At 35.4% G+C, this 26,155-nt stretch overlaps 1 protein-coding gene across 1 annotated transcript in view; it reads left to right on the forward strand.

The window, feature by feature from the left end:
- The window catches only part of LOC108608388 (Down syndrome cell adhesion molecule-like protein 1 homolog), a 54,214-nt gene extending 32,378 nt beyond the window's left edge, over positions 1-21,836 (forward strand). The window contains exons 2-12 of the mRNA XM_033294926.1: positions 6,634-6,675; positions 6,898-7,103; positions 7,171-7,236; positions 8,042-8,081; positions 8,187-8,342; positions 8,457-8,585; positions 10,637-10,774; positions 14,342-14,506; positions 15,216-15,275; positions 15,923-16,009; positions 21,292-21,836. Of these exons, the coding sequence (XP_033150817.1) occupies positions 6,634-6,675; positions 6,898-7,103; positions 7,171-7,236; positions 8,042-8,081; positions 8,187-8,342; positions 8,457-8,585; positions 10,637-10,774; positions 14,342-14,506; positions 15,216-15,275; positions 15,923-16,009; positions 21,292-21,836 (1,634 nt within the window). The remainder of the gene's footprint in view (positions 1-6,633; positions 6,676-6,897; positions 7,104-7,170; positions 7,237-8,041; positions 8,082-8,186; positions 8,343-8,456; positions 8,586-10,636; positions 10,775-14,341; positions 14,507-15,215; positions 15,276-15,922; positions 16,010-21,291) is intronic.
- Positions 21,837-26,155: the final 4,319 nt, after the last annotated feature.

The raw sequence follows: 26,155 nt of genomic DNA on the forward strand, positions 1-26,155 counted from the left end.
AATATTTGAAATTTAATTGAATTTAAATGCTAAGCTCAGCTTAATAAACAAATTCCAACATTAATATGCATATAAAAGATTAATTATTAGAGTAATTTAGGTATATATTTTAACAAATATTAAATATTAAAAAAAATAATAGTTTCAAATTAACATATTAAATATGTTAAAAGTTTTAATTTAAATGCTATGGTCAGCTTAATAAGGAAATATTAACATAAATATGCATATAATAAATTAATTATTAATATTAAGTAAATTCTATGCTCAGCTTAAAATGCAAATTTCAACATAAATATGTATATAAAAAATTAATTGTTAGATTATTAGCTTAGGCATATTTTGTATTAATATAAAATATTTAAACAATTTTCTTTTAAATTCTTTTGAAGAATAATAGCATAATTTTTTATTTTTCGTAAATATAGAACAATTAATAATTCAACATATGAAATATTACAAATTTGTATATTTAAATTGTTTTAAATTGTGCATATTTTTCATTCTATAAGAAATCCTTTCATTTCTAGAGTATCCCTTTAGCTTTTCAAGCAAATCTCTTTAAGTTTTCGCACAGCGTCAAGTTGGTTGCATTGCACAGATTTTAGCCATTACGTAAAAAATCTGCTTATGAATAATGAGTTTTATTTTCTACACTCTTGTTGTTGTTCCTTGCTTGGCTTGGCTTTCACAGTTTGTTGGCAAATGCTACTATTTGGGCTCAATTTAATTAAAGTTCTTAATGAGTTTTCCATCGCAGCTCAATCAATCAAGCAGCGCGTAAATAGAGCCATTAAATGCAAGCGAGGCTTTGTTCAACAAGCGATTACATTGTCTGTGGCCAAAGCAGCTTGCAACTTCTGCAACAGCCAGTCAGCCAGTCAGCCAGCCAGGCAGGCAGCCCAACTTGCCACTTGGGCAAGTTGCCAGCCAAACATGCGCCCAATGAAGTTTGAAAAAATACTTGAAGCGCAAGAGACAAAAAAAAGTAGAAACTGAATCCCGAAAGCCTTGCAAGCTTACATAATAAAACAAAAGCTATAGTACATGAATCTGAATTGAAATCTGAAATTCAGTGCTTTGGCTGCAAGTTGAAGTTCATTTTGTTTGCCAAGTTCGTTTTGCCGCAGACAAAATTTGTTTTGCGGTTTAGCATATAAATATCTGACACACACACACTAATACACACATGCTTACTTGAGTTGCACTGCTTGCATTTAATATTATGTGCTAAGCTGTTGCTTTTTGGTTTTTATTTCTTTTATGCGGCACCTCAGCTCGCAAATAAAAAAAGTTGCTGCATACTTGCGAGCGCTCTTTGTTTGGCATCTTCATGTGGCTGCGGCTTGGCTTGGCTTATGCGTTGTTTTTCTTGTGGTTTACCGCTGTGAGCCAACAATTTGCATAAAACATTTCATATGCCATATACAAGTTTTTTTATGAGCGCATTGTCATCTGTAGCTCCAGCAGCTGCAATGTGATATGTTGAGCTGAGAACTGTTTGGTTAAATAATAAACGCTATGAGCTGTGTATGCAAATAGATTGATCGATTATAAATAAATATAAAATAATTAAAACTGCATTGTAAGTTGTTCACAACTGGCTTAACAATTTATAAATATATATAAATAATTTTATTTAAGCCCACAACTGAATTAAAACTCTGATTTTTGTCTGTAAACAAATATTTAATATGTATTAACTATTTATTTATGCTAATAAAATTTTTAAAATATTTTAATATTGAATTTTACGCCTTATAAGTATTTATTTGAAGTATTTAATTACTTTTGGCTCTGTATAATTTTTATTGTAATGCATTTGTGTAAAATAATCAAAAGCTATTGCTAGTTAATAAATATTTACATGCAATACTTAGTTTTAGTTTAATTAAACCTGCTTTTCTTATAATTAATACATTTGGCTAACTTTTTTGCTTAGCACTAAATCTTTGCTTAAACTTTTAATTGGCTTTGGCAGCTTGGAATCATTTAACTAACAGCAAATGTTAAGCGCTTAAGTAAATAAGCAATCCCATTAATGCAGTCTGCATAGACAAGCATTGACAATAATAAACCTGCGCACACTGCTGCTGGTCAGCAGTCATTTAATTGCATAATTAGCAGGAGAGCGAGAGAGAGAGAGAGAGAGCGCAAGCATTTAATCAGTTTGTTTGTCAACAAAGGGCATATAGCAGTTGTAGTCAAAGAAACTAACTTTAATGTGTGTGTTGTGTGTTGTGATGGCAGCACATTAAATAATACGTATACGCAATGTGATTATGAGTTTCGAGCTTACAGTTGATTAACTAACTATCAACTGCCAACGCCAGCGTCAAATAGTTACAAGTTAGCATTGCTAGAGTCCAGCCATAGCAGCATTAGCGCTATAATGACCACAGCATAAGCCATAACGAGCCAGAGACTACGTTAAGCTGGGGCCAAATATTTGTTGACATATTGCGGATTTAAAATGATTTGTGGTCGCGCACCCACAACAACAAAAACAAGAGACACAAACATAAAAAGAGCAGCAAACACAAAATTAAACAAATACATTTGAATAATGTGGGGCAATCAGCAAGCAAAACTCAAGACTGATTGCTGGCAATAAAAATGGACCATAAAAAGCGATAACATCATATTTATAAGCGCCCCATCCCCAGCCCCAGCCCCAACTGAAGCCACAACTCAGCAAGCAGCAGCAGCAGCAGCAGCAAGACGCACATGAGATGAGGCAAGGGATCAACAAGGACGCGGGCAGCGCAGCTCCCCAGAGGCAAATGGCGAGCGAGCGTTGAAAGCGATTATATGCGTAAATATAAAAATGGCGAAAAGACAAATAAACGACAATAAACGGACAGGCGTGCAGGCCAAGGCAAAGCCAAGTAGCCTCGACCCACACGCCGCGCCACACAAACAAACTACCAACAATAACAACAAACAAAAAATGCCCAGTCAAAAAGAAATGGGGCTCATAAAAAGAGCGCTGAGCGGCGCAAAGGGGCCAAGGGGTCAACACAAGGCACAGTGGCCAAAAAAATAAAATAAAAGCTTAACTTATTGTTAGATAGTTTTCAATCGAATTTAGATTACTCAAGTTACATTATTATTTACATTTATTACTACTAAAAAATTAAAATAAATATTTTATATAAAACTTAAATTAAATTCATTAATAAAAGCTCTAAATTACTTAAATTTGATTATTATTTACATTTATTTAAAATTAAATGCTAACAAATAGATATCGTTATATAAAACTTAAACTTAAAGCTGCAGCATATTGTATATTATATACATATTTATTTACATTTATTTAAAATTAAATAGCTAATTAAAATAAATATTTTATATAAAAATAAGACTAAAATTAATTTTATTTTTAAAAATTACCATAGAACCAAGCAAAAGTTTCTATTTACTTCAAAATGTTACAAGTTTATGTATTTTATAATTTATATAATAATTTTAAATATATTTATATTTTAAATTAAATATTGCACAAATATAAAAAATGCTTATAATATTTTAAATTCAAAGCTTACATTTTTTATATATAAATCAATTAATATTGTTAGCTTAACTAACATTTTCGAGCTATGATTTGCTTTTAACAATTGCATTTAATGCTTTAAATTTCAGGCGCTTTTGCCCCACTGTGCTATCATGCTTACATTGTCTTGTAGCAAAGCAGGCGGCGGCACGTTCGCTGCCTTCTCATTTCTTTTCTTTGCGCATTTTGCTGATGTTTGTTTATGTGCTTCATTTGGCAGCTGAGATTAGAGTGGAAGTGGCAGTGGCAGTGGCAGTGGCAGCTGCTGCTGGCCCGTACAATGGGCATAAAAGCATTGACGACTCCATTTTAATGCCATGGCCAATGACGTGCAGATTTGCATTTGCATTTGCAGGCTGCAAATATTAAGCGCATGCCATAAAGTTGCCATCAAACTGTGAAAATCCTGACGCGCTTAAAGGCGCAACCTGCACAAAAAAAAAAACAAAAAGTGTGCCGACAATTTGTGTTTACTCGCATGTAAAAAAAAGCAGCGCGCAGTCAAATTTACTTTAGCACTGAGCAGTGCGTTCTTTTTTCTATTTTTATTTTCGGCTACCAACGTGCTAGCCATGCCAAGTGGCCGCCACTTTTGAGCGCGTCCTTTTTTTTTTGTTTTTTTTGTTTTGTGTTTGCACAAAGCCAAAAGCTCAAAAGCGAGACCCAAACGAAACGAAACGAAACGTATAGCCTGATAAATTGAATGGTCAGTTGCGTTAGCATAAAAAGTCGAATTCAGCCTCAAACCACGCCCACGCCCACTGCCTACGGCTTTTGACTGCGCTGCTTTGCTGCTAACCAAACAAAATTTACGCGCGCGCCAGCAGCAGCGTCAGCTCATGGACTAGACCTGGTCCAATGTGTGTGTGCAAATAACAGGCAATGATTGCCAGTTGACAGTCGCTGACAGCGGCAGTCGCATGTTGCAAGTAAGCGTTGAATGCAACATTTGTTTAGTGTCATACACACAAATTAATTTATCAAAGTTCAGCTCAATAAACTTTGCGCTTTGCTACGCTTTGTTAAATCGAAAACAAGGCAAGTAAATTAAATAAACAACAGCCAAAAAAAAATATATATATATATATATATATATATAAATAAAATTCTAAAGCAAAATATGTTGACTTTAAATTAAAATATTATTATGTTAATCAATTTAAGTTTGTCCCATACGCTGCGCATCGTGCTACAAATAATTATTTAAAAATACTAAAATATTGAAATAAAAGCAGCTTAACTATATACTCAACTTTTAATAGCACTATATAGTCATAAGTAGCTTGATTTATGCTTTTGTCAAATCAAAGCAAAAACTGCTTAGCTATACATAGAAATATTTGTTTACAAAATATTTAAAACATTATTGGAAAGCAAAGACATTCAATTATTTAATGCAACTAATATTTATATATAAATAAAGCTCAATCTTTTGTTACCGATTTGATGAATTGTTAAAAATAGTTACAATGCTTTTAGTTAATTAGTAGTTATGCTAACTTATTATAGCGTCAGCTTGAAACATTTGTATGTCTTATTCTAATTCAGTTTAGTTTGATGAAAATTCTGTTTTTATTTTTTGCATATTGTTTTCAATGTGAATAATTTACAGTACAGTTTATTATCAATAAATACAAAAATATCAATCAATATTACCATGGACTGCAAGCACTTATATATATAAATATATAGAAGCTAATATTTGCTTGTCTTGCAAGCTCAGCTCTCTAACTGTGCCAAGTTCCTGCGCTTCCAGTTAAGTGTACGGCTTTGATTTGTAAAGTGACAACTTGGTATTTAAGCTGTCGTCATAGCAAAGTGTGTGCGCTAAAATGGAATCACAGAGACAGTGAAAAATGCTCATTAAAATGCAGCGCACCCCTGAAAGAGCGAAGCAAAAAAAAAAATCAACTTTTTAAAAGCTGCAAATGCAGCAGTGACAGGTGAAATTGAAATAAGCGGATGCTGCTGGCCCCGCAGCTCTCAGAGCCGTCAACTGAGAGCTGCAAAACGTGCTAAAACGTAAATCAACAGTGAAAATCGTGTTGAACACTTTTCGTGCATCCCTTTGCAAAAATAAAAGAAAACACAACAACAACAACAAAATCGGCAGAACACAAAATGTAAAAAGCTAAAGCAAAACGTTGCAAAAACCCATAAACAGCAAAAGGAGCTTCGAAGTTGGGGGCAGAGAGTTTTTGTGTTGGCAGTTGAAAGTATAAAGTGCATGGGCAACTTTTAAGCGGCGTTGGCAACAGGATCAGCTAGCAAAAGTCCGCAAAGCGTAATTCAATACGCAAGCTGTTGAAATCGGGCTAAGCGCTTTGCATCAATCGAAAAATTTGCAAGCAACTCGAATTTCCAGCACATTTGTAAATCCAATAACAGTCAGCTAACAAAAAAAAAAACAATTAAAGTGCATTTTTTGTCATGAAATGAAGAAAGCACTAAAAGTGCTAAATGTCATTGCAGGGCAAAAAGCAAAAGCTTGGCGCTAGTCCAAAGTTCGTTTGTTCAAGTTTGACGCTAATTAATTTTTATACACTTTGGAAATTTAAGCAAGCGGCAAAAGGGGTGTTTGCGTTATCAAGTGGTAGCTGCAAATGTAAAAATGTAAAAATTAAAACAAAATTAATTCAAGCAGTTACTTTTAAAAGAAAATAATTTTATAAGAAATATTTAATATGGAATTAGAATGCAAAAATTAAAACTAAATTAATTGAAACAGTTACATTTATTAAGAAAATAATTTTATAAAAAATATTTAATATGGAATTAGTTATGGCGAATATTAAATCATCCAATATAAAATTCTCACTTAATCTTTTAATTGAGAATTTATGCATCGAGGCTATAAAGCCATAGAATATTAAATAATATTCCTATGGCAAGTTAGCTACTAAAACTTGCTTATACAATTTTTATTTATTTATTTTTTAAATTAATATCATCACCTTATTTGCTTGTCTAAAGTGTCTAAATTAGTCGCGTGTCATATTACGTATACGACTTGATTCGTTAAGCAGCAAATTTAATTAAATTTAATAATTTTTATATAATTTTATACTTTTTTGCAGGCAAACACACGCGCGTGGACTCACAGCAAACGACACATGAAGGTAATTAATATAGCTTATTTTTTTCTCACTGCGCTTTTGCTCAACCGCAGCGACCAACGCAACGTATGCGCAATGTGTGCAGTGTGTGCAGTCAAAGAAAAAAAATGAATGCAACTGAATAGCTTGAAGGACTCAAAAGCTTGCCACACAACACACACACACACTCAACTCTCGTCTCGGCTCTTAAGCAAATGAATTTCGCCTCTTGCTCTTTACTTTTAGATGCGGACATGCCGCGCTTCGCCGAGCCCATTGCCAATGTGACAGTGTCGATTGGCCGCGACGCGCTGCTCGCCTGCGTGGTGGAGAATCTCAAGGGCTACAAGGTGGCCTGGGTGCGCGTCGATACTCAGACCATACTCTCGATTCATCACAATGTAATTTCGCAAAATAATCGCATCAGCTTGACCTACAACGACCATCGCTCGGTAAGTGGCAGCGGCGTTAAAAGTTAAAAGCGAGCTGAGGCTAAATATAAATTGGATTTGCTTACAGTGGTATTTGCATATTAAAGAAGTGGAGGAAACCGATCGTGGCTGGTATATGTGTCAAGTGAATACGGTGAGTGCAAAAATTACAAAATTAAGTATACGCATAACAAGTTGCAAAAAAGCAATTTATTCAATATTTAAATGCATGCAATTGAGTGTAATTTTAATACAGTTTGGCATAAAATTGATGCATTTAAAAATATTTTACTGCAAGCTGCATTTAAGTTGAAAAATAATATTTGCTTAACAATTGGCAACAAGTCATTACAGCATGTTAATGTAATTTAATAATATATAAAGTGCGTTTAATTTATGCTATTTACGAAATATGCAGCAAATATTTGTTAAATATTTATATTCATTTATTTGTTGATCTACATCGCTCTAAAGTAAGCGCTAAGTTAAGTTATGTTAAGTTATCAATCTATCGATGTTTAGCTAAACTGTGGAGCTGCTATAAATATTAAATACTATATATGCATTAAATTTTTTAATTTGTTCTCGGTCTTATGTTTTAGTTTACAGTAGTGACATATGTTAATCATGAAATGTTATGTATATGTTAAATGCAAAAGGTGTGACCATACATAAGTAACTTATAACTGATAAATACCTAACAAATAAAATTATATTTTTTAATTTAATGCACTTATTTATTTTCATTTATTTATTTACTGCATTTTGAAAGCGATTTAAAGTTAGCGCTGTTCAGTTTACAGTCTGAACAGCATCAATTAAAAATATATTATAAATTAAATGAAAGCTACAAATATAATTTGTGTATAGCCTGAAGCCCTTTGTTGCTTTGGCTATACCATAGAATTTAATTCTAGACTACAATTAAAATAAATAAATAATTTATGTATTTTTTGCAGGATCCCATGCGCTCTCGCAAAGGCTATCTCCAAGTAGTGGGTAAGTGTATCAACTGCTGTTTGACTTTCAAACTTAACCGCCATTAACTTGTGTGTGTGTGTGTGTGTGTGTCTCTGTTGCTTTCTCGTTTTGTGAACTTGACAGTGCCGCCGATGATTGTCGAGGGCATGACCAGCAACGACATGGTCGTCCGTGAGGGTCAGAACGTATCGCTGATGTGCAAGGCACGCGGCTATCCCGAGCCCTACGTCATGTGGCGCCGCGAGGACGGCGAGGAGATGCTCATTGGCGGCGAACATGGTACGGAGTGCTCAGTGCTCTGCCCACAATGCGCATACAATAGACATAAGCTAATTAACCTTTGTGCTCTCCCTCTCTCTCTCTCTCTCTCTCTCTCTCTTCTGCTGCGTTTAGTCAATGTGGTCGATGGCGAGCTGTTGCACATAACCAAAGTGAGTCGTCTACATATGGCCGCCTATCTATGCGTCGCCTCCAATGGGGTGCCGCCCTCCATAAGCAAGCGCGTCCAGTTGCGTGTGCAGTGTAAGTTTCGAATTGAATTAATGTTAAATTGATGGCGCAAGCTGCAAAGCTTGGACTGGGCTGAGCTGCCAAAGCAGCTTCAAGTGGGCACAGATTTGATAGTAACTCTTAGTTGCCTTAACTAAAGCAATAAAATTTATGTAATAATAAGTTCTATGATGCTGCTAAGATTTGAATTTTACAGAAATAAAAACTGTAGCTAGAGAAACTTTCCAGTTTAAACATATTTGGCTACTTGATAAAACTAATATTAACTTTCATTAATAGCCTTAATATAATGATTAGGCATTGTATAATGGACTACAATGATTACTCACTAAAAGTTTAAGTAGTTTGAAAGTTAATTGCAATAATTTTGTGGCTTACTGAATAAGCTAATAATTGTAATGCGGGCTTAATTAAGTTTATTAGAAGTAATTCAAATGTTTTATAATATTGAATGTTGAACAATTGCTAATGAAGAATTGCTTAAGTTATTTAGTTTAACTTGCATTTAAAAATTAAAATTATGAGCTTGCTTGCAATAAAATTGTTTTAATTTAATTTACATTTATTTTAATTTAAAATTTTAAAATGCAAAATATTTGAAATATATGGACAAGCTGAAGAGCGCGCTTTAGTTAGCTCTCTCACTTTTTCACACACTCAGCAGCTCTGCCCAAGCGATAAGAGCAGCGACCTTAGCTAAGCGACAACTTGATGGAAGCATGATGCAATAAAATTATTGTATTATGGAAGTGAGTTCAGTTGTTCACCGTAGCTCAAGCTGAGCGCATGTGAAGCGATCGCTGACTGCTAATTTTTTTTATATGGCTATGAACAACTTTATAAAAAACTAACTACTTAGCAATTTGCAATTTTTGTGGCCAACAGCGCTGCATTATTTTATTTTATTTATAAACGTAAATGAATGATCTTAACAATTATTAAGAATTTTAGGCAACACCCCCAAGACTTGTCAACTTATAACCTAGTTATTCTCATATACTATTATAGTATTATTTTATTATTAGTATTTTAGTATTATTATAGTATAGTTTAGTATAATTTAGTTAAATATAATTAGGTAAAGTTACCACATAGGTAGCATCAAACAAATTTAACAGCATTAAATACATTAAATACACATCTGAATAAATTGGAATTTTATAATTTTATAAAAAAAATTAAAAATTAAGCATTTTAAAGCTATGCTTTTACTCTATAACATTTGCGCCTCAATTATTTGTGCAGCAGCAACAAAAGCTGCAACAACTTGCAGCTGCAATTCCGAACTTCACTCAGGCAGCGGCTTACAGCCATCAAAGCATCAACAATGGCATAACAAGTTTACAGCTGACAAAACCTGTAAATTCCACTTGCTACTAGTATATATAACTTTTATGCAACATTGCTTGCAACGGCTGGCACGTTGCACGTTGTCAAATGCGTAAAATACACAAATCCAAAGCGGCGCAGACTCCGGCGAGCAAACACATTGAGTCGATGGCAAATCTGCCGTGAGTGCAATCAAGCGTGGCACAAGCGTTTGTTGCCCCAAACTTTTCGGGGGCAATAACCGCGGCGTGTTCTCAACACACGCACACACACACACGCACACAAACTGAATCCTTGGGGCGTAACGCGCTGTGCCACACGCACTTGGTTGAATTTCGGCCAAAGCTGCAGTCACGTTAAATTAATTTACCAATACCAATGTCTGTGTGTGCGTCTATGTGTGCGTCTATGTGTGCGTGTGTGTGTTCGCCTTGTTTGTGGGCGTTTTGTTTGTTTATTTGTCAGCAGGTGTTATTTTGTGCCCCAAACGCAGCGTTGCCATCACAGCTTTTGTTGTTACTGCCAGAGTTACACACACACACACACACACATATAGGGAAAAGCTATTTACATGCACACTGAGGCGCAATCTGACGCTTACAGGCGGCACTTTTAATGGCCGAATGCATTTTAATCCAAAAACAGTTTGCAAACTCACGTAAAATCCATTGACTGGCCCATTGATAAAGAGTTTAAAGTTTTGAATTTTCAAAATACATTTTTTTGGTTTGCAGTTCCGCCCATGCTATCGATACCAAATCAACTGGAAGGCGCCTATGTGGGCCAAGACGTGATGCTCGAGTGCCATACAGAGGCCTATCCCGCATCGATTAACTACTGGACCACCGAGCGAGGCGACATGATAATATCGGGTGAGCGAAAATTGACTTTCAGCTGCAAAGCGTTTGTAAATGAGCTTACACTTTAATCAACTTGCCCAGGCAGCGGCAACGTGACAGCAAAAAATTAAAACTCAGCGCACAAAATAAATTGAGAGAGCGAAAAACAAAAAATAAAAGTAAGACAATCACTTTGCATGTCGCGAAAATAAAAGCCGCTGTCACTCGCTGCGTATGCGCATTTTACGCATTACACATACGCAGCGTATGACAAGCTTGCGCTGCTTGCTGCCGCCTGAGCTGTTAATATCACAATGTGGAGGCTTTTTCGTTGCGTTGCGTCTGCCTCGAGTACAAAATCTTTTAATTACATAACATGCCTGAGCCTGGGGTTAAGCTTAAACAATTGCCAGCCAGCCAGGCAGTCAGCAAGGATTGCAAGACTTGCAACGCTTTATACATTTGCCAGTTGCATTGCGGTTTTTGCTTGAACTGCTCGAACACAAATTTAAAATAAGACAAGTTCATTTAATTTAGCTGCGGAAGTTTCTCACTGAAGAATAGCCAACGTATTTATTTTAATTAATATTTAATACTTATTTGCAATATTTTCTTTTACCGTCCACTGTTAATAGTTGACACTAAATAAATAAAAATAAATAGGAAAAGTGTCCCCATGGTCGAACCCTTTAAACAGCTAAAATTTTTGGCTTTGACTCAATGTGATGCCATTTTTATCTCAATCTTGCCTTAAAGTTTCATAAGGCGTTGGTCGTAGCTTCGATTCCTGTGTCAGCAATAATTAAACTTGATTAATTGTAGCTCTATTTCCTATTTATTGTCGACTATAAACAGTGAACGGGAAAATAAACATATTGTCTATAATATGAAATCGAATTACAATAAAATTTCTCTTCATTTACTTCAGCCCAACTTTTTAGTCAGCCCGACTAGGACTAGGGCTTGCTTTATTTCACTCAGCCTAGGTTTTTACTAGTCCAGTTGGATTAATAGGAGATTAGCGTTGTATTAAAATAGTCGCAAACTAGTTCTCTGCCATATCGATTAGTTATATAGCTAGAGCTTTGTTTTGGTCTTAACCGCATTCATTTTATATGCGCATTTTGTTTATGCAACATTTGCTAAATTAATTATGAGCATAAATTTGCAACTAATAAATAAAAAATATAACTGACAAAACACAACAATTGAATTTGCAGCAATAAAAATAATTGTTGCGGTAACTGCAAAATTGATCAACAACAAAATAATTCCCACAACGCCAGCAAATTGCAATGCAAAATAATTACAAATATTTTGTTTCATATATTATAAACTGCAACAAAATATTTGTTTGTGGCATGATTCATCCAACTGCGACACATATAGACACGACGCCTCACATTATATTTTTTTGCTTAAGTGAAATTTTTGTTTGTTCGATACGGAGCTGGCAAAGAGTAAGACACATAGACACGACATACGACGTGTATGCCAAATTATGGCAGCATTTAATGAACTGAGCTGCTCATAAAAGGAAACGCTGAGCAGGCAAAGCAAAATGCGACGTCAATATATCCTGTAGGCAATCAAGTTGTTAAGCAGTTAACAAAAGGCAGAAATTTTATAAATGAATTTTATAAAGCTTCAATTTATTGTATACGTAATAGCAAATCAAAACTGCTTTTCATATATTTTTTATTAGGAAAATGTTGCAAGTTGAGTGTACACATTGAGATTACAATATTTTATAGCATAAAAGTTGAGCTACAATTAATACTTGAAATTGAATCAAACAATATAGTAACAATTTATATATGAGATAAAAATAATTTACTCTACAAGAATTTCTTTTCAATTTTTATTTTTTAAACCATAAACATAATTTAATTATTTATTTAATTTACTTGAAACAAACAATATGTAACAATTGAAATGTCTTTGAACATAAACATAATGTTCTTTTCAATTTTTAATATAAAATAAGTTTAACCTTACCTACTTGAAATTGTCAATTAATGACTTAAAATCAAGTGTGATTTAAAATAAAATGAAGCAGCACAAATTAGTTAAAAAGCGTTTAAATTTAATTAAAAATTAACTTACTTGAAATTGTAAATCAATGAATTTAAATCAAGCAATAGTAGTACCAATTTATATTTAAAAAATATATATAAATATTATTGTGCACAGAATATAATATTTGAAGTTATAATCATTCATCTATTTCACAATTCGTAATGCTTGCTTGCCTGACTTAAGCTACAGCTGCTATTCGATTCAACCCTTTTGCCAGCTTTTATTATATGCTCGGTATTTTAAGCGACATTTTATATGCACGCACGCACCAAGGCTAGGGCTACAGTTAGGGCTGGGGCTAGCTGTGGGGCACGTATGTCGTCGCTTAGCTGTGAGCGAATGATGCATGGCACATAGACAGCCGAAAAGTTTGTTGGCGGGCAATAAATATTAAGCGATACGCTCAACATTGTTGTTGTTGCCAGGCTGAAATAACAATTGAATTTGCTTTAATTGCCAAACTAGTGGTACTGCCCTCGTTTCCAACTGTGTCGCGATTTATCACAGTCAAAGACTGGAGCAGGCTGCAACTGAAATTAAAACATAAGATTGAAATTTCAATGCAACTGCGAACTTCTCTTTTTTTATTTATTTAATGGCAGCGCATAAAGTTTGAGTCGTAAATAAAGCATAAGCTAAGTATAAAGCATATGGCGAGGTCGCCTGATTACGAGTCAAATTATATATTTGCGTGTCAGACGAAGCTTATAATATAATACGGCAAAGCGAAAAAAGTATCTGCGAAGCTGCTGCTGCTGGCCCGTCACAAAAGCTGACTGACTATTAAAAAAGCAAAAAAAAAACAAAAAGGGAAGCCGCAGTTCGCATGCATGTGAAACGCCACAAGTAAAATTGTTTTTCGCTGCTGCTGCTGCTGCTGCTGCTGCTGCTGCTTCGCCTTATTGTTCGACAAGGGCAGCGAAGCAAAGACATTTGTCACACACGTACAACGTGGCGTATGAGTAACATGCGATATCGCCTTACGCTGCGCCAAACAATCAAAGTGAAATTAAGTTTATATATTTAATGCTACTTACCAGACACAGAGTTGAGTCAAAGAGCGTTGGGGTGGAGTGAGGGGGTGAGGATTGGTAGTTGTGTATGTGGCGCCGAAAAGTAGGCAACGAAATTAAAGCCGCCGCAGCAGTAGCGAAGCGGAGCCGACAGAACAAAAGTTTTTCTTTTAGATTTTCACTGATTAATGAGAAAAGTTTTAGTTAGTTGGGGCGCTAGAACAAGCAACGGGACACCCGCCTTGAATTGAACTGCGCCAATTTTAATTACACACACACACACGCGTGTGTGTCTATGTGTGTGAGTAGCCAAGGGTGTCTGCTTGTAATTAGTTTGAATCGCCATAGAAAGCACTACACGCTTCACTAGTTAAAAAGCAAGCCAGCGATTGCAGTTGACATTAATTAATTGATTTTTTTTTTTGCTGCCTATGCCTGTCAATTCGACTGTAAATTATACCAAACTGTGCAACATTTAAATGCGCTTTATTTTTTTCTTTTTTTACAGACACTTCTCGAGCTGGCGATAAATACGAGACCACATCAACCGTCAGCGGTTATACGAAATACATGAAGTTAAAAATTCGCGGCGTTGGCCCCAACGATTTTGGCACCTATCGCTGTGTTGCAAAAAATTCGCTTGGCGAAACCGATGGCAACATTAAACTTGACGGTGAGTGACACTAGCAATATATATCGTATATTATACACTTTGCTATATGAAATTTAAACGCAAAGGTTTATTAATGACGCAAGCAGAGATTGGTAGTCAAATAATTTCTGTTTTTGTTGTTGATTCAAACAAAATGCGGAGCGTTCAATTGGACGCAGCTTAAATCAGATCAGAGTAATATATTTAAAAATTATCATACATAATGCTAAAGTTAACTCCATTTCTAGCTCTTATATCATTAGCTTTTATATCAAACTTGACTATATTGAATTTATATACTTTTAGCCACCTTAGCAATTGGAATCTAATTAATCAACTAAACATTTAGCTTTGTCTTAAGGCTTGTTAAAAAATTCTGAGTATTAGCAAATAGCTATTGCTTTTTTATTGATACTATTATACAGATAACATATGCAGCTCATAGCTTATAGCTGTCTATATATTAATTCTATACTGCAATCATTTTACTAAGAGCTTGTCACGCTTTCCTCTGAGTCGGCTAACTGTCGCTTCATTCTGTTAAAAATCAAAGTGTATATGCCAGTCGTGTGTGTGTAGCGTACCAACCTTTTAATTTTTTATGCAATGCTATTGTCACAGTTTTCACTGTCGCGCATACTGAATTTAAATTTCACACATAGCTGTCAAGCAGCTTAAACTATTTATAAGAATTTTAAAAATATTTTTTTATGCACTTTTTTCTTTACAGAAATGCCCACGCCTACAACAGCCATAATATCCGAAATGGCCATGCTGAATCGCAGCTATGGTAAGCTACGAAATAAACTCTAATTTCTTCTAAGCTTTTCGCATTGCACACGAATTCATTTGACGCATAACTCACCCACTCACTACTCAGCCCCGTAGCAAGCAACGAAAAGTGAAACCAAATAGTTTTTAATTTTTATGCACAAACATCAATAGCACTGCAGTGGGGGTTGGACTGGGAGGGGTGACTAACTAACTAAGCTACTAATAATGTATGGCAATATGCCAGCCGCCCACCCAACTGACCACGCCCCTGCCTGTCATAACTCATGCCCATCAAATGAAGCCACTTTGCATGCCCAGTTTGCTTTGTTTTAGTTTCTTGCGCTTTGTTTTTTGCTTTGCTGCTCAGACAGCTATTAAATGCAAATAAATGCAAATATTAAATAAATATAACATGGCGTCGTTGCTGCATACCCTAGTAAAGTTTTCATTAAAGGCATATCATTATTTTCATTTATAATTTCAAAGCAATTCATGGCTAGAAACTTTTCATTCACATTATGGCAAAACTTGAAAAAATTGAAAGCAGCAAGTTTTAAATATAAATAAACAAGAACTAGCGTTAGCTCTTTCTAACTGTCTCTCTCTCTCTATCTCTCTCACTCTGTTGAACTTACTCTGAACAAAAACCGATTCGTTGAAAAGATGGCAAGAGACGTCATAGAAATAAATTTGACTCGGCTAACGCTTTGCCTGATTACGGGGTTGAGGAGTGGCGTGACGGTGCTCAAGGTAAGTATCTCCTTATAAGTTCTAGCGACTCTCTCGCTCTCTCTCTCTCTAGAGTGACCTTTTTTTATTTGTGCTATGGTCGTCGCTTCAGCTTCAGCGTGTTGCACTTTCTTTTGATTCGCATTTTGTATACGAATTCATTTCAAGTGCCTGGCCCATTGCCATTGCCGTGTTGCCTGTTAATGCAAATACTTGGCCGCCTTTTGTTGTTGTTGTTGTTGTTGTTTAGCGCAAACGTTAAAAATTAATTAAAATTTGTGCTTTTATTAAGTTTTCTTCTCTCTCTCTCTCTCTCTCTCTCTCTGCACCACGTCGCGCTGCAATATGAAACGAAATTCATTGCATTTGCTTAGCGTGCTTGGCAGCTTTTGGATTCGCCAAGTGCCATAAACATAAATAAGATTGTGCTGCTCACAATGCTTGACAGCTGGGCTGGGAGCTGTTGCAACCGACAGCTCGAGCATAAACAATAAATTATATTTAATAAGAGCTGCCTCGGCGTTTATAATTAGTTGATTATGATGCTGGCTAAAAGTCGAATACATAAATCAATGCTTTGTATACCAACTGAAAAATTATAGCAACAATAATATAAAATATAAAGCAGAAGTTTATATCGATTGCTACATATGAGAGTTAGTCTATAACTTTTTAAACTGCATGTCGTTTTAATAGTGTAGCTACAACTACGATTTTTAATTATGAGAAAGTCAATAAGATTTAATTTTAATTATTATAACGAATTTTCATATTCGAAGAATGTCAGCAAAAATAAATTCAAGACTCAAAACATAATTTAATAAATAGGACAAGTAACTAATAAAACGAAGAATATTTGTCTAATTGTAGATTACATGCAGCATATGACTTTTACTTAATGTAAAACCAAACATTTAAATAAAACTCTTAAGGCTGCAGTTTTTTTTCTTATTATTTTTAAAATTCTGTTCAATCAAGCCTTGAAGATGCTGTAAGAGCATTAAATTATAGCTCAGCCATTGCAGATTTTCATTAAATTTCGATAAGTTACAAATCAAAGCTAAAAATAAGCCAGACTACAATTTTTATTTAGACAGTTTTAAGATTGCAACAAGCATAAGCATCAAATCAATAAATCATACATTAATTGTACATAAAGAATGCAACTAAATAGTAACTAATAGCTTAAACTATTAAATTCTTGTACTTAATTCACATTGCTGTTGATAGCAATAAAAATAATATAACTGCTTATTATGATATGCATAGCATTTAAATTGTCGCTGCTCAACCAACGACAATTTAATTTTCACGCCCCCCGCCTACGAATACAATTTCAATTAAAATGCATAAAACTGCGTGTCAAATTGATAAAGCATAAAAATTGAACAAATAAATGTGTGTAAAGCAGTTGAGAAGAGAAAAGCGCAAAATGATGAAATGCAGCAGCAGCAAACCGACCGCAAAAGCTGACCGAGTTACATAGAGTGGGTGGGTGGGGGATGGGGTAACTGACACATACTAGCCAAACTGTAAAATGTATGTGCATGTGTATTTTATTCTATTTCGATTTGGCAATGCAATGCAAGCCAGCCAGACAGACAGACAGACAGACATGAGAGCTAAAAGCATTTGTTGCTGCTGTAAAATGCTTTGCACCCAAAGCTGAGAGAGCGTTGCTCCTTTTTTTGTTGTTGCTGTGGCTGTGTGCTCAGTCAAATAAATCGACTGCAATAAAAATGCCATCAATCGTGAAATGCAACAACAACAAGGAGAAAGCAACAACAAGTAGCAGCTTAAATGCTGATTGACAGTCACATTGGCAGCATACGCGCCCACAATTTGACAGCTAAGCGCACACACACACACACACACACATAGAAACATTTGATAGCTACATTTGTATGCGGCACATAAAATGCCAAAGCGCCTGTGCCACTAAATTAGCCATAAGCATGCCAGGCGTTATTTTTATATTGTGTCCTGTTAATCGCTTGCGGGGCCAGTGCAAAAATGTTAATCCTTATTGCATTTTAAATGCAATTATTTAAGTCACGCGTCCGTAAAATGCCGCCGCCCAACCAGCTGCACTAATGAACTGAATCCTTTTTGCCAAAAGGACGACCAACGACCCTGCGCCGCATGCGGCAGACTTAAAGCTTAAACGCAAAAGCGAGCAAAGTGAACGCCCATTGGGACTACAGACTCCTGCTCCTGCTCGTCCTTCAGACGCAGTCGTGCACATCAGGCCAAAAGCCAAATGGCGAGTGTAAATTCTTTTCAAAATAGCTGCACTCAGCGAAATTGCATTGCATAGTTTTCCAATTTGAATACACTTACAAAAATCAAAGTATAGGAAATAAATAAAAATATAGTTACAAATTTCTTGCTCAATAAAATTGCTAAGCTTGTTTAGTTCGTAAAATAAATTTATAAATAAACTATGAGCTTAGTTTAAAATATAAAATTATAACTTATTTTCATGCTTAGCACAAACTATTTAAGTTAATTAAAGCTTGTAAATGTTTTTTTCAGTCAATGAAAAATTTTTTAAAAAATATATTTGCAATGTAAAAATGTGCAAAAAATTTGCAGACAATTTAATTTGGTTAAAAATGTAACAATTCTTACAAATTGTGCAGCAAAGGGTATTGACCTTTAAAAGTTATTTGATAATTGTTATATATTTTTTATTAAAATTGCGTGAACATTATTTTTTATTAATTTAAACTTAAATTCACTTCTTACTGCACTTAAATTTATTAAAGCGCATGCTGAACATTCGAATTTAATAAATTCCAAATAACAAACTGTTTGTTCATTGCCGAGTGCTTAGTCACAATTAACTTTACCTTGCCAGCAAATGAAAAATAAATCAAAAGCCATGCATATTGATTTTTGGTCCAGACAAAAGACTCTGCGCTTAACAAACAGAAGACAGATTCTCATATTTTTATTTCGAAAAAAGAATAAAGATGTGAATTATTGATTTAAAGGCCCGTCGCGGCATTGAAGACGTACGCCGCGGTCGTTGGTTTGTTGTGTTGTGTTGCCACCAAAATGGGCTTTTTTGATGATTGATTCTGCGCAATTGACAGTTTTGACGGGCTTGAAATTTTTTCCCAACGTTTTGTCGCTGCGATATAAATTAAAAATATCAAATAAACCATTCAGCAGCAGCAGCAGCTCGAAATTCAAAAAACCAATATGCTGCGAATTGCCTGAGCGAAAAAAGAAAAGAGCCAAGCGTATTGAGAATATTTATTGCGCCTTGAGCCTCTTCAAATGAAAATATAATCATCCAAAATTGTCTGAATTGTCTCGTCTTTGAACACCTTTTTTCTCAACGATCACGGTAGTCTCAATCCTAAGCGTCTAGGAATGCGGGGCACACCCACCCACAACGCACCACACACATGAGCAGGCTTGGAAAATTTATGCCATTGACATCAATCAAAGGGCAATGAGAAGTTCCTGCTTTGTTTTGTGTGGCTGAGGCTTTAAGCAAATAGAGCAAAGTAGGCAATAAACAGGCGAAAGCTATGCCCATGTGTGTGTGTTTGTGTGTGTGTGTGTGTGTGTGTCCCTGCGCGCACTAATGCCCTTTTGAGTTTTTGCTTTTTTATGAAGTATTTTGCCACTTTATCACTTTATATTTATGACATTGACTTTACTAAAAATAAAAGCGCAGCAACAACTGCCAACCAAAAACCACAAAGCCCACAGAGCTGAGTCTACACAGACACAGACACACACACACACACACAGACACACAATTCAACGCACTGTGCGCTTAAATACCACTTGCCTGTTATTTATGACTTTGGCTGATGAAAAGCCGAATGCCAAAAGATTAAAAGCAGATAAAACATATTTAATAGCCCTACTCTATACACACAAACTAAATATGTTGCTACTAGACACACACACAGTCACAGTCATAACATTAACAACACTGCGCACTGCACAGTGGTGCAAGCTTAAGCAGCAGCTTAAATTTAGCTGCAGTGCAAGTAGAAACTAAAATGTTTATAAACAAAATTTTATTTAGAGGCTCAAGCGATTTAGATTTGCATAGCCGGTATTATATTTGTTCAGCTTGAAATTATATAGAATATTATATATTATTATTATATATAGATCAGTATATAAGTTATTATTATTAATATTATATTATTAGTTATATAACTGCAAATAGAGCCTTCCAGCATTTATTTTCCAGAAAGCTGTAAGACGATAATCAAAGAAAGTTGATTACACAATCAGAGCTCAATTTTGAATTCATTTAAGCAGACAACAAACTTAAAGTAAACTGTGCTAAATAATTTCATAAAATTCTAGACAGCATATATTTAAATTCTGATTATTAAGAGACAGATAATTAAGACTTTCTCTAGTATCTATTTCAAATCAAAATAAGTTTAAACTAAATGTGTTAGTCTTAGTGAAAGAAATCAATCATCTAGCCACGATAGTTAGAGCACAGTATCTTATAGTTTATTTTTGTTAAAAATAAGCAACTTTTTTGTATCTTTTCAATTTATTTATCAAGCAGTTGCGACTCACACATAAAGTAAGTTTCGTATTTAATAAACTCAGCAACTTATTGCATCAATGAACTTCCAAATAGAATCCTCATCAACTGCTAGCTCTACTATTTGATTTTGATTCTTTGGCACCACTGTAACTTGTCATATATCAAACATTGACATGCGGTCAACAAAGTGCGTTCAATGACGTGCATAAAAACCAAAAGCAGCAACAACAAACAGTACGCAGTGTATAAGCAGCAACACTAAAGCGACAGCACTCAATCAACCTGCGACAGCAACAACAACAACAGCAGCAACTGAACTGTCTGTGTGTCCATTGGGGGTGCATTGACTGTTTGGCGTCGTATAAAGACGCAACGCATACGTTGAAATATTGTCAAGTAATCGCTGTCGTAGCGTTGCCAATGCGACACAAAATGACGCTGTAAAAAGCGAAGCGAAGCAAAAGTAATAAAAAAAAAATATATATATATAGTATGTATATGTCAACAGCAGCAATTGGCAGCAGTTTTTAATAAATATTTGGAGCATTTTTAAGGCCAAGCTTAAGGCAAATCAATAAATGCTGTTGCCAATTTATTGGACCACAAGTTAAGCTAAGCGAACGCACAAAATAAATGAAAGCGAGAAAGCAAACTGATTACCCTAGCTACCCACCCAGCTGCACATGCTTAGCAACCACCACCACCACCACCACATTGTTATGTTCTGCTACTCACACTCTCTCCCACTTTCTCTCATTTCTCGCAGGCAACCATGCTGGCAACATTGGCGATAACAATCAAACGCCCGTGCGTAATCCGCCCGGAGCATTTCACAATTCTGCAGGCTCACTGGCGCAGCATAATCTACTTGGTAAAATAATGCGCGGCATTAAAACGCAATCATTTGGGATTTTCAAACGTTTATCGAGTTATTTGCCGACGGCGGCGGCGGCGGCGACGTTAGCCTGGCGCTGGCCTAGCTGGCGTATGAGTAATATGAAAAATCAGCCCCAGACACCGGAGACCGCTGTCAGCAGCAACGCAGCAGCAGCAGCAGCAGCAGAGCACAGCATCAATATGGGGGCGTGCCAAAGTCTGTCGCGCATAATTCACATTGCTCATACGCCGCGTGTGGCGCTAGCGTCAACGCCCAGCCATTGGCCAAAGCTCATTTGCATAGTAATATTAGCAGGCATTTATGTAGCTACCAATGTAACGCCAAAGTTGTTGTTGCCGCTCATGTTGCTGCTGCTGCATTTTATGCAACACTCGCTACACTTTCTATTAGTGCGTCGCATGGGCAACATTTAGTATTAGCATTTTGGGCCTTTGGTAATAAGCCTGGCGCAGCACTGTGGGCCCAATTTAATGCCAAGCCAGAAACGGGCGCGCCAAACTGTGCGAGATGAAATCAAATAATTGCAAAAAGAAACTCATTTGGGCACAGCACAGCAGCAGCAGCAGCAGCAGCAGCAACTTGGCATAGAAAATCAAACCTAAATATTTAAGTCAAACCGTTAGAGCGTCGTCAACACATAAATAGCAAACTCATCTACGCTAAAGCTACTTGTGCATTGTATTTGAAATGTTTTTTCTTGTTTGCCTTCAAAATTTGTAAAATTTCACTTTTTGTATCGATTGCGTGAGCAGCGAGCAGCCTATTGACATATTTACTAAACTATATACATTTTATATTGCTCTTTGGGCCAATTGTGTGCAGCTGCCAGAGCCAATTTCTGCTGAAATGTTTACCATCAAAATAATTCCCAGAAAATGTTTGCACAGCAAACAATTCATTTTCAAAAACAATACAAATGTGTGCATGGCATTTATCAAATATGCAAGCGACACACACACACAAAAGAAACAACAATAAAAAAGAGAAAACATGCAAATTCTAAAGTGAGCTACAACAATTTGATGCATTGAGCGTAAATATATATTAATTATAGCAAAAGTAAAAAAAACTGTTAATCAAATTTGCATTTAGATGAGACTATTTATAAACAGACACACACACAGACAAACATACATAGCGAATTTACATAGTAAATTAGCGCAAGAGAAAACCAAAATAATCATAATTAAATTTAATATTCTAAATGATATATGTGTAAACTTAATATATATAAACATATCTATATGTTGAATTTAGTAAAATATTAGCTAAAGCAAATTGTTAATGAGCAGCTTTTGTATTCATTTACAAATAAATCATTTCAATTCACACTATTGAAATGCTTCCAATTATTTAACACACACACACACACAATTTGCAGCTGTAAATATTTAAGCAATCAGTACTGTATATAAACGGCATTGAAAACCAAAATCCATTATAATTGAAGCTCTTGAGCATAAGCTAAATACTACTGTGTAAATATCAAATGTTGTATTGTTGATTAAATCTAAAATATATATGCGCAAACATATTTAAAGCTAATTAAGTAGACTAAAGCCCCTAGCAACAGCAGCAGCAACAGCAACAACAACAACAACATTTGTTTGCTGTTGAATATATAAAACATATATACTAAATGATAAGTACAGTTAAGCATAAAGCAGCTCAGCTAATTGTATGTCTACTAACAATTAACTTGCATATAATATAATTCATATTATTTATAGCTAGTTCAACATATTGATTATAACATATACCATATATAGCGAGCTCTATGTGCATAAGTTTTTGTGGCATATCTGTGTAACATATATTTCGTATGTAAATTTATGCAACAAGTTTACAACAAGTCAACAAATAAAAAACCCCCTGAATGAAACTGCAACAAAATTGTTTACATATGTATTTATTATTAGCTGGGTGGGCTTATGGCAACAAAGCGCAGACACTCAAGGACACAGCCGCAGGAAACCCACACACACACACACACACACGTATGTAAGTGGAGTTGGCATTGTTTATAAATAAAGCCAGACGGCAAGCAAATTGCGCCATTTGACGCAAGCAAAACAGAACAATAGGCAACAAAGCAGCAGCAAATTACCCAGAACGTCTCTTTTTTATACTTTTTAGTGCAAATAATAACAATGGATGTGCTTTATTTGTTTTTATTATTTTAAAGCCATTTTAAGTTTGAAACAGCTGCTGCAGAAATTGCTTATTAAACAAATTTATTAAATAAATAGATAAAATTAAAATCATTCTTAATTCACTACAAATCAAATATTTAAAGATTAATATTCCCAAAGTGTATTAAGCAAATGCATATAATTATAATCAAATTAAATTAATTTTAAATGAAATATTTAAGGCAGTCTGCATTAAGTATACGCCAAGTGCAAAAATTTGCATCGATTAAATTAAAGCTACAACTGAAATATTTGAGTGTACCTAAAATAAATGCGTATCAGACGTATACTTAATCTTTTAATAGGCATCAATTCATCTATCAAATTTGTGCTTTATCAACTAACAATTGGCAAATTGCAGCTTGCCAAAACTATTTGCAGTTCCGCTATTTGAAATTATTGCGGCTGCCACTGCAATGTGGTCGGTCACATGTTCAGCGCGCATAACTTCCAAGAAATTAGTGCGGCAACTAAAGCTGTAGATTGACTTAATTCAAGAGCTATCAAGTGAGTTGCTAGAAAATTTACTTTAACTTTAACTTGGCTGGACAACTCTGCAAAGCAAATGCGCACTTAAGGCAACTGCGTAGCCCCAAAATGGCATTTGGCGTTTGTCTGTTTGCCACATACTTTGGCGAGTGGAAAATTCAATTTGCAGAGTGCATCAAAAGCAGCAGCAGCCAGGACAGTCACGCGTGTGCTCGCAACAATCTTTCAGTTCAGCTCAGGCTAAAGGGCAAACAGCACCAGCAGCAAGTATAAGTGTCAATGCGAGTGACTCTAAAAATGTAATTAAATGCGCTTCAAGCTTCAAGCGACAAATGCACGCGGCGGGCGCATCAAACAAACATTACTCATTGCAACTGTTCGGACTGCGCTGACCCACAGACAATTTCTGTTTAACGACACAAACTTTGTAACAATTGCGAAAGGTCACACAGGTAAGCGGCAAGCTATAGTTGATTTATGTTCGTTTTATATTACAAATATCTGCAAATTTAGTAGGCGTGCAGTAGTTTCGGCATCTGCAGCAATTAAATTTGAGCTGCCAAACATAAATCACGCATACACCCCATTGAGTTTGTTTTTGTGTGCGCCAAAATGGGGGACAAATAAACGAGTATTTATTTGCGAGCATGCAACATCATTCACTCGCTTACTTGAGCGAATTAATTTGTGCAACAAATGTTGCAGGCAACGCTTACAAATGCAACTTTTTATAGTTGCAATACATTGTAAATAAATTTGCACAGCTTTTAAAAAAGCATTGAAAGCTTAAGCGCTTTGAAAGCTTAAGCGCTTCGCTAAGTTAATATAATTAAAATAATAAAAAACTAATAAAATGGCATTTGTCAAATAACTATGCTATATTGCTACGCAAAGTTCGTTGCTTAAGTCTTTTGTTGTTTACATTTTTTATAACTACATAAGCGTCGTTTTTTGGGCTGCTACTTCCTTTGTTATCCTTCCAATCCCGAAAGCGCGTGCATTTTCCGTGCTTCTTGGCGCCAAATCTATCAAACTGCATACCAGGTATATCCTGGATTAAACAAATAAAATTTTTTGAAAAAATTTGCAGGGGGCATAGTCGCAAAATGTGGCCCAAAAACACAAAGTACTTATTTTCTCGAAAACTACAAGGACTACAAGGATGTCCTTTGGTGTCCAAGTAGTGCTCCTTGATAGCTTTCGAAATATACCACTCAAAGGACGAGAATCCTTACAGGAGCTGAGAAAAATGGTATTTTTCGTATACAGAAAATAGGCTATATCTTCCGAATCCTTGCCAGGATCAGGACGAAATCAGTGCCAAACAATTCCTTTTCAAAAGGACTATTATCTGACCAAAGGACATCCGGATCGTCCTTGTAGTTCCGGAGGAAACACGGATTTTGTGTTTTTGGCCAGTTTCTTTGCGCGCCGCAGCGAAAATTTTCCAAGTTGATGGACAATAAGATGACCCCATATTATTTTGGGGTCAATCGATAGAGTCTCGTCCTGGAAGCACGGGGAACCACAAATTTTGGAAATGTGACCTAATCCCGCCGAGATATAGCCTCTTTTCTCTAGAGGATCGCGTGCGCTTGGCAGCCCTTTGGAGTATGCAACAGATTTTTTCTTTGGGTGCATTGCAATGCGTTGTTTTTGTAAATTGCCGCTAAAACAACTCAAGTTCGTTGCCCAAGTCATTTTGAAAGCTGTCCGGCATTCTTTCGTCCTACGAATAGTCCTGCAAGCTAAACTGAAACGCCTGAAAGCCTGTTTTCCCTCAAAATAAGAAGAAGAAATTGTGTTCTGTACAATAATTGTTTATTTATTGCTTTTGTTAATAATACTACAATTTTACAGCTACGTCTTAGAAATGTTGTGATTACAAATAATAATAGGGACTAAATACAAATGAATAAAGAAACATGAATACAATAAATACAAATAAAGCATAATAAAAAAACTTTTTTAATGTAAAGCTTAAGTATATAATTAAAATTCATTAATTTAAATAACATCAATTGATTCAGCCTCCCTTCCAGCAGCTATTG

Source organism: Drosophila busckii, chromosome 2L, assembly GCF_011750605.1.
Source record: "Drosophila busckii strain San Diego stock center, stock number 13000-0081.31 chromosome 2L, ASM1175060v1, whole genome shotgun sequence".
Lineage (NCBI taxonomy): Eukaryota > Metazoa > Arthropoda > Insecta > Diptera > Drosophilidae > Drosophila > Drosophila busckii.